Source organism: Morone saxatilis, unplaced genomic scaffold (genome assembly GCF_004916995.1).
Source record: "Morone saxatilis isolate NCDOM2014 unplaced genomic scaffold, NCSU_SB_2.0 Contig2, whole genome shotgun sequence".
Taxonomy (NCBI): domain Eukaryota; kingdom Metazoa; phylum Chordata; class Actinopteri; family Moronidae; genus Morone; species Morone saxatilis.
Window position 1 is genome coordinate 19,326,396 of NW_023339762.1, and position 10,250 is coordinate 19,336,645.

Sequence of the window (10,250 nt, forward strand, 5' to 3'; positions counted from 1 at the left end):
CCACAGCTGGGAAATAAGTGTCTTTATAGAAGGTTTACTGCTATAAAACATACTTTAAAACTGTAAAATATTCTCTCCTGTCATGGAAAAATACCCACTTATTTCTCGTGCATTTTCAGGGTCTAAAGAATGTCCACTTTCACCTCAGAGTCCACTCCCGCTGGGCAGAAGGGGACAGCAGCAGATAACCTGTTCCCACGTTACACTCGCTATCCCTATCCTTCATCAGGACAAGGATTCTTAAATATAAATTTCAAACAAAGTCTTAATGAAGTCCAGGCTTTTGGATCAGAAACAAATTGACCTGACGTTATCTGGTGTTGGCTAGCTGTAGGAAATCCAGATGTGAGGGACACTTGGTTGTTTCATTTTCAAGAATCCCTATCAGTCAATTGACAGTTGAAAAACCTTCTTACACATGGCGAAGGAATGTATCGGTTACTGAAGAATTAAGGACTTGGCAATGGACGATTCATATCAATATGAATATGTGTGTGCGAGACAGAGGAAGAAAGAGACAAAATACTTTTTAATTTTAAACTGATACACACTGATCAGGCAGGTGTTGTATCATATAACTGTTTTTCTGAATGAACATGTTTATTTGTTCCTGCCATGCAAACAGTGAGGCCGTACAATAATATTGTCCAGGTAGGTTTATACCTTCAGGCAGGCAGCTTGAGTGTGGTATTACAAGAGGCTGGCGCTGCGCTACGACAGTCTCTGGGTTTACTCCAGTTCAGCTGGAAATGGGACACTTATGCACATAACAGACATGACCGACGACATTGGCTCCTCTGCCCAAAGTGGAGGGAGATGAAGTGGTCTGCCAGGAAGCCCAGGCAGCAAAGCTGGACTGATGGTCAGATGTTTGTTCTAGTCTGAATGGAAAAAACCACAGTGTTTACACAATCCAGGACAGAGAGTGGGCCAAGCCAGCTCACTGGGGGAATTCAAAACACTGTATCCCAAGAGGGCACCCTGAGGAGAAAAAAAACTGCTGTCCATAAATGGGTAAAGCCAGGAGTGAGGGTATTATTTGGAATAATAGCGTTCCTGGCTGTGCTCTGCTGCTGTAGAAGACAAAATGGATTCATTTAGGTTGGCTACTATCAGATGAATTGACCCTTTTAACCTTAATCAACTGCATTAATCATTATCATCCCTCATGCAGCCGCTGCATCAGGTTAGTTTGTTGTGGCTAAGCTGCGACTGTCTGAGATTTATGCTTGGCCGTGCTGTTAAAGATGTGGCTCTTTGATAATAAATCGAAACGGCCTAGTGTTCTGACAGAAGTCTCTCGAGAGTGTAAACATTTCTCTCACACTATTTCCCTGTGTAAGTGTTGAAGTATTGAAGTGACTGTGAAAGGTGAAAGGATACTTATTCCTGGCTTTTATCCGGCCAACAGTTGTCAAATGGCAAATAAGCTCATAGCTGCGTTAGCACAGAAGGAGGACGAAGGGCCCGAGTTGCAATGTAAAGTCATACAGAAGTTTGGATAGATAGTTACCACCTTTATATGCAAGGATTACAAGACCTGCAAACTGTAGCATTTGAGGTTGCTTTTACAAAGTGCTGTTTCTCTAACCACTGCTGTTCTTCACTGAGTCATTTTCTTCCTCCTTATCTCATTTTTCATTTCTAACCTGATGCTTCCCACAGTCCTCTTGCTAAACAAATGGTTTCCTTTGTCATTATTAACGGACAGCTGAGAAATCTCTCCAGCCTCGAGCAACTGGCCAGTCCAAGAGACAGAACGAAAGGGTCACGTTTCATCGCAGTCTTAAAACAAGACAATTTAAGTGGCCTATCAAGCATTAAAAACTGACAAATTTCTAAAAAACATCAAACGCTGGCATTGCATGCTATCACTCATATCTCATATCCTGTGGTGGGACTGACATTTACACCCCGAGAAACTAAACCCTCATTATCTAAACTCCCTGCCAAGCAGATGCCTCATTTAGTTCATGTGACTGTGTTTTCTCTCTTTCTTTTTTTCTGACTATATGTAGACACAATGAATTAGCACAGCACCAAAGTCTTACATGGAGAGACAGTTTGCACACAGTGAGCTTAGCGTCTCCACCCTGAGATTGCCTCACCAATTCTCGACACTTGTTGAGGATTAGTACTGTCCGAATAAAGTCAATAGCACATGAGAAATGTCTCTCCCCTGGCATTGCATGTGAATCAAGCGGCCCTCTTGGATAAATCTGACATTCCTAACTTTCATTACTCAGAAGCTGGACTAAACCACACAGCTTACAGTAAAATGAAATACGTCCTTACAAATCTGAGTAACAAACTCTTGGCTCAGGCCCAGCGGCCAATATTTTGCTTCAAATGCATATTTTGACCTGTCGCATCTGTCACTCACATGTTTGTGGATCCACTAACAGGAAGCTCGGGAAGCGCCTGCCAAAGCAACTGTGACACACATGCATATGCAAGGCCATGATTCTACAGCATGGAGTGAGAATGCATTACAAATGGTCTTCATTAAGTGATGTGATTACAATGAGATACACTGGAATGTAATAATAGGATTACAATAAAACACATGCTTTCTAAAGCTTTCACAGTTTGTGCTTTTTCATGACGGATTTTGAACTGTTACGGTTAATTCTGCTTATGTTATAAAGTAAAAATATTTTACCATTTCCTCACGCTTCATGCTTATCATCCACTATCTCACGGAGACCATCTACTGAGAAGTACATCCACACATTCCTCTTCTCCCTCTCTCTATTTTTTTCACCTGTTTCCTTCTCAAAGCTCCTCGCTCCTCATTTCTCTCAGAGATTCACTTTCCACCGAACAGCTCCATCAGTTCCCCCTCCCTCCTCTTCTCCCTCCCACCTTACCTCCTCCTCTCACTGTCACTGCGCTTCTCAAACTGAGGTAGGTCTTTTTAACACTCTCTCCCGCCTCTCCTTTTACTCTTTACTATCAGGACGTGATGAGGTTAACAGCACTGTGCGTATGTGGGACCCTGCTGGCTTTCTTGAGCCTCTCTTGGACCACAGCGGACTCTGATGAAGGAGACCTCCTGGGGGATAATGGATTTGGGCCTTGCGCTGCAACTCTGAGACCTGAGGGGCTGTGCAGACAGGGGCAGGATGAGAGCATGTGCCCCTACCTATTCAGTCTGCCGCCACTGACTGTCCATTTGCCAAAGCAGCTCAGAGAGCTGGAGAAGATCGTAAAGGATCTGCAGAAGCTGAAGGACAATGTGGATCAACTGAGGAAGATGTGTGCAGATTGTACAGTAAGCCAAACTGAGAGAGAGTGTGGGAGGCAAAGAGAAAGAGAGCATGAAAAGCTGAATGAGGGTACGGATAGATATGAGGATGAGAGGGACTTGCTGAATGTGAAATATGCTGAGAGACTAAAAGATTTTAGCCAGGAGTGTGGGACAGACAGGGTTAAAGCAGAAAATACTATGGAAGGAGATGGTGACACTGAGTCTGAAAAAAGAACAAGTTTGGAAGAGAAAGGGAGAAAGAAATGGGAAGCAGAAAGGGAGAGCGATAAAGGGGTCGTAAAAGAAAATGAGAATGAAGAAACCGAAAGAGAAGTGGCAGGAAAAGATGGAAAAACTCAGACAGAGGGGGCAAAAGGAAAGAACAAATTTGGACAGGAAAAGGTGCCAACTGCTGGTGAAAATGACAAAATAATAGATATGGACAGAAAAAAGGTTGTTGAAAAAAATAACAGAGAGAGAGAGACTGATAGAAATAAGGAAAAAGATGGAAAAGGGAATTCAAAGGGAGATCGAGGTGATAAGTTAGAGAATGGAAAAGGGAGGAAGATTACAACTAATACAAAAAATAAGGAGAAAACAGTAGAAAGCGACCGTCCCGTATGGCGAGATGAAACAAAGGAAACAGAGAAAAAGACCCGAACTGAAGAAGACAGGGCCAGTGATGGAATAAAGATGTCTGAGGACCATGATGAGCATACAAATAAGGAGCAAGAGCAGCACGGGGAGGAGAGGAAAGAGGAAATGGAAAAGGGAATAAAAGTGGAGCTAAATAATGAGAAACCAAAACAGACTGAAAGAACCGGGCGCACAGAAAAAGAGAAGACTATAAAAGAGGGGGAGGTGGAGGACAGGGAGACAGGAAAGGAGATCAAAACAGAAGGAGAAAAAATGGTCCAGAGTGTGCAGCGAGACAGTGATGGAGAATTAGCATCCAGCAAAGCAACTGAGAGAACAGACTTTGTTTCAATCAGCCAGACTCCACACTCTACCATTAGTTCAGCTCCGAGGCATGACTCCATGGACTCAAACGAAGCTATAACCCTTACGTCATCTCTTCCACCTCCTCCTTTATCCAGCTCCACTTCACATTTGAACACAGTTGTCAATCAAGGGATGGCAATAAATGCTGACGGACTACCAACCCAAAGCACAGGCCTTTCTGAGCACTCAAGCCCTGAGGCGGAAGCAGGCTTTAGGACCACAAGTAGGCCAACAACAATAGCTACAGTAAGCACACTGGGTGGGCCAGGACAGCAGATAACCAGTGGTGCTATTGGGTCCACCTCTCCAACAAGACCTGGGGCAGGCTTCCAGGGTAGAGGTAGCTCAACTACGGCAACGACAACCACCACAACTCCTCATCTGAATTTATACACAACTACATTTCCAGGAGTTGCAAACCGCAGCCGTTGGACAGCTAAAAAGAACATCAGCTCAAGCACTAAGACTGGCGTAAAAAAACCTCTACCAGGCCGAGAACCAAAGCCAGGTGAAAAGCATAAACCTGAAATTAAGCCTGAAGCAGGCCAAAAGCTTAAGAATCCTAAGAATGACCGCAAACCTGATCGAGCTTCTTTGCCTGACATAAAAACAAAACAAGACCAAAAGCAGAAGCCTTCCCCCCAAACACCTACAACTGACCAGAAATCTAAACCTGGCAAAGACCCGAAACGAGTCCAAAATCCAAAACCTGATCAAAGATCTCCACCTGACAATTTACCAACTGATCAAACTCTTGAAAACACTAAAATACCTAAACGTGATCAAGAACGTAGAACTGATGAAAACCAGTTACCTATTCAAAAGCCAAGATCTCATGAAAAGCCTGTGCTTCCAGTCCAGAGACCTACATCTCAACAACGACCTCAAACTGTAAACACCACTGGTTCTGGCAAAGAGACAGAGAAAGAGCCTGAATCTGCTGGAAAGCCAAATATTAATCAAAACCCAAAACCTGAGAAAAAGCCGGTTAATCCCCTGAAAACCGACAAGCCTGACCAAAAGCAAAAACCTCACAAAAAGCCAAAAAATGAGGAAAACACTAAACCTGATCAGTATTTCACAACTGTTCAAGAGCCTGAACCTGAACGAAGTGAAACAACTAGTCTTACGCCAAAACCACCAAACGAAATGCCTGTGACAGAATTACAAGAAAATTCAGATAGAAATCTTTTGCCGGTGCCTAAAACCGCCCAAGACTCAACACCTGGACAAAGGCTTACACCTGATCGTGCCCCGATCAAACCTCCTGATCTAAAGCCAAACCAGAAAATACCCAAAATAAACCAAAAGCCTAAACCCGGCCAAGCACCTAAACCAAACCAAAAACATCCAGAGCTCACAACAAGCCCAAAAACTAAACCAAATGTAAAGCCTAAACCTGAACAAACACCAAGAACCAATCAAGGGTTTAAAACACCTCGGCCTGAGCAAATACCTAATCTTAACCCCAAATCTGTGCCGGATGAAATCCCTGAAGCAGAATCTAACAAAACATCCAGATCGAAGCCTCCCCCCAGACACAGGCCACCAACCAGACCGACAGTCAAGCCAGGAGCAACACCTGTTCAAATGCCAAAACCACCACTGCAACTAAAGCCAAGTCCAAAGGCCAAAACAGATTTAGATCCTCCTCAGATCAGCAGGACTACGTCAGACGATATCCAGAAGTCTCAAACTGACATGCCACCTGCGTCTGGTCCTGTAAAACCGATTTCTGATGTGACTCAGTCTCCCGAGCACACGGAGGTAAGTCCCAGTAAGATGAAAACTATCACTCTGGGTCCAAAGACCTCCAGCAGCCAGGAGACTGGGCCCTTCCCTCGCCTTCATACTCTCTCTGAAGGCTTCACGACGAGCCCACACAGCAGGGTTACGTCTGATCTGAGGCCACAAACAGCTGGTCAACCACCATCGATCCCAATGACAACAACACCAAACAAAATCATGCGTGGGATTCTCCCGAGTGTTATCCCTAGCACCAGTCCAGGATCCACAAAGCCAAAACAAGCTTCTAATACTGACTCCAGGTTACAAGCTAAGATACTTCACAATGTGGAGGAAGCAGCACCAAAAGAAACTCCAAAACCAGATGACATGATGTTTCCAGTCCCTTCCCCCACTGCCCAAACTACCTCCACAACCAGCCCTGAACTCAGGTCAACAGGCCCTGCCACCTCTGGCCCCGGGCCCCTGGACGCAGAAGCCTCCACTCCCAGTGCACGTGAGCTACGGGTGAAAATCAACCAGGTGGCTGCCTTCTTCAATAACAGCCTGAGTCCAAATGGAAGTCCACTGGACAGGCGTCCCAAAGAGCACCCAGAGGACAAGCATGGAGGCAGCAGGCCTGACAAGACAAACACACTGCCAACACAGATACCACCTAAAGGCAAGAGATATTACTTTTAACACAAACTGTGTCTTTGTATGCATGTTTAACCATGAATTCACACATAAAGTAGACAATGTTATGCAGAGATCCAGCAAAGGACGAACGCCCTGTTTCATAAACTCTTGCATATTAGGTTAATATGGGCCAGTAAGTAGCATTTGTCCATTAACATTTGCTGCTTGACTTCAGGCTTTAAGTATCATTATGAAATTAACATTAGCCACATAAAAGGTGCAGATTTTGCACTTAATACTAGTTTGACAACTATATAATTATACATTTTGAGTGAAGTATTCCTTATTCCAATACTGCATCCACTCAGGAAAAGTACTCGGAGACCTGAATGATGCTCATCAGAGGGGATTCAGAAGAGGATGACTGAATAAGTGGATATATATATCTATATTTATATAATTATATTAGCATGTATAACAGCAAACAACACAAAATACATACATAAAAATACATTAAAACTCACAGCACAAAGAGTGATACAAACTAAGTTTTAGAGGGAGAGATAGGAGGCATGTGCAACAACCAACCTAGTTAAGAATCTATTGTCTTCTGCTGACATTACATCACAGTTATCAAGCTGAGAGAATCCTGTTGAGGAACTGTTGCACATTAGTATTTGAGTGCTTATAATTGGTATGACCTGAGCTGAAAGGATTTTAGGTAACAGGACCACACGGTAAGCTCTAATGATTCTCATATTTTAAAATATATATATATATATATAATTATGTGGTCTGAGATCATCTTTGCACCATACATCATGGCTAACGGAGGACTCTGCATACATGTGCAAAATGTGTGTGTCTGCATGATTAAAGATGAAACCACAACTATGTGTAGCTTAAAAACACACGTCAGAGGAGAGTGACTTACAGTACGCAAATAATCAATCTCAGTTTATTAATTGTGTTCAAACACTACATATTAATTAAGTGTCCACAGAATTTTTCCATTTGTTCATAGGTTTATATTGTATATTTGTCTTTTATTTAGCAATAAAGTCACTGTATGACTGAAAACTTAGGCTTAGTTATACATTTATACTTTTATTTTTGACTCCAGGTTTGGTTTGAAAAGCTATATATGTGTCTACTGTGGAGGTCCACCTTGAAAGGCTTCAAAAAAGCACTAAATCTTTTATGGTGGAAAAGAAGTTTTACACAGACCTCTTGCACTTGTGACCGTATTTCACGGCTAAATCACAGCTGCAAGATGATAATTTCACCTGCAACATATGAGAGCAAAAGCAGAGTTTTTTAGTTAAATCTCTCTAACCCAATTTATCTAATTTGGAGGGCGAAAACTGAAACTTAATGGTGGTCTATGGGCCAAAAGCAAATATCTATTGTATGTATTGTTAGGACGCAAAATAGTATCATCCCCAAGTTCCCTTAATTGACTCACTGGCTACACAAAGTGTTTCCTGTGCTCACATTATGAAAAATAATTCAGAATTCAGAATCCTTCATATTTAAAAGAGCATTTCTTCCTCACAAATATAAGAACAGACAATTATAATAAACTTTTTTTCCTAACCCATAAGAACCCGGACTCATTTCTCCTTCAAGGAAAATTATGGGGGACATAAAGCAGATTAATTAACCACATTTCTTTTCAGAAAATGTAAAGGACTGTGTCACTGTGGGTCCTTATGGGTTAATTATTCAAAAGTAAAATTCTAGAAAGCCAACTCTAACCTTACAGTAACTTTGTGCAGCTCTGCTCTAAATGATGGGGCATGTTTTGACGTTTTCCTCTCCTGCAGTCACCATGGCGAGGAGAGACTGCTCCGACCTGCTGCTCAGAGGGGAGACAAAGAGCGGAGTGTACACGGTGACCCCTGACCTCCGCAGCAGGAGCCTCCAGGTCTTCTGTGACATGGAGCTGGACGGAGGAGGATGGACGCTCCTGCAGCGCCGGCAGGACGGCAGCGTGAGCTTCAACCGCACCTGGGCTGAGTACCGATCCGGCTTCGGGGAGCTGGACGGAGGGGAGTTCTGGCTGGGCAACAATATGATCCACCTGCTGACCCGGGACCGGGACGTCGTGCTGCGGGTGGAGCTGGAGGACTTTGACGGGGTGATGGAGTACGCAGAGTACGAGCAGTTCAGGGTGGCGAGTGAACGCATGCGCTACAGGCTGACAGTAGGCGGGTACTCGGGTACTGCAGGTGATGCTCTGCGCTTCAGCAAAACTTACGACCACAACAACAGGGCGTTCACCACCCCGGACCGGGACCACGACCGCTACCCGTCCGGGAACTGCGGGGCCTACTACAGCTCCGGCTGGTGGTTTGATGCCTGCATGGCTGCAAACCTCAACGGGAGATACTATGTGGGGAAGTACAAAGGGGTCCGGGATGGGATTTACTGGGGGACGTGGCATAACATATCCACAGAGTATTACCCCACAAATGACAGACAGTCTTTTAAAAGAGTCCGGATGATGATCAGACCGAAGGGCTTTGCACCATGAGTTGACTCTCTGTTAGGGCATGTTGGGGGGGATCAACATTAAAGGGTCTAACTACTAACTTTAACCATGAGCTCTTCAGATGCAGTTTAATAAAAACCCTAATATCCACACAGTTATTGTACACTATTAACACAATGCTGCCGCCTTGTGGTGTTTGATTCTGCAATACTGATCTGTTTACAGGATACTATGACAATAACTGAGGATGTACATAGTTACAAAGGTTATAGCCCCGATTACATAGTATCTCTTTATAGCCTTGATATGTAATGAGAGTGTTTAATGACGAGAGAGGGGAATCCTCTTGTGAAGAGTTATTTTCAGTGAAGACAGATAGATAATCTGACGGGTAACAGAGAGGAATATTTTTATTATTACAGTACTGGAAGGCCAGCTGACGGTTGATTTAAGCTGTTTTGGATGTTTTATAATTAATATTGTTTTGTTAAGATAAATAAAATTGATGAATATCAGTTGTTTTTTTTGCATTTGTGTCTCCTTCTTTATGTTGACATTATCTGCAAAGTACAAAATAACCAATACATTGATTGTTGAAGTAGTTAAATCAGATTCCTCTGAGACCTTTCAGATTCATATGACAGATTTATGATTTAACTCTCATGTTAAGAATATATAAACACACACATATATATATATTATATATGTGTGTGTGTGTTATATATATATACTGTCAATGACTCAAATTCCCGACAGCCTTTGCGGCAAGAACGACGTAACCTGTGACCTCCTCACATCGGCCTGCTGATTGGACAAGATCAAAAGAGGGGCGGTGCTGAGTTTACACAAGATTGTACATCCGGTTTGTCAAATTAATTAAAATGACGCAGACTACGACCGGAAGTACACGGTTTGTCCTTCAAAATAAAAGACCAAAAAAATCAGGCTGCTGGCAGTGAATCTTTAGACTTATATTTCAGTCTAAAGGGGAGAAAAGAGAGAGAAGTCCTCAATGCTGATGTGTGAAAATGTAGTTATAGTTCCTTTGTTTCTGGTGTGTTTTTCAGTCAAATGACCACACAGCAAATCTGGGACCAGGTAGTATTTCAGCACAGAGGTGTGGAGTATTTAACAGAGACC

At 43.1% G+C, this 10,250-nt stretch overlaps 2 protein-coding genes across 2 annotated transcripts; both read left to right on the forward strand.

Moving 5' to 3' along the window:
* Positions 1-2,965: 2,965 nt before the first annotated feature.
* Positions 2,966-6,679, forward strand: LOC118330400 (mucin-5AC-like). The gene has a single exon (XM_035664907.1). The coding sequence runs from the start codon at positions 2,966-2,968 to the stop codon at positions 6,677-6,679; it is 3,714 nt and encodes a 1,237-aa protein (XP_035520800.1).
* A 1,718-nt stretch (positions 6,680-8,397) lies between these two features.
* On the forward strand, positions 8,398-9,598 carry LOC118330222 (fibroleukin-like). Its single transcript, XM_035664690.1, has one exon. It carries the CDS (start codon positions 8,406-8,408, stop codon positions 9,150-9,152), a length of 747 nt encoding a protein of 248 aa, XP_035520583.1. The 5' UTR covers positions 8,398-8,405; the 3' UTR covers positions 9,153-9,598.
* The last annotated feature ends 652 nt before the right edge of the window (positions 9,599-10,250 follow it).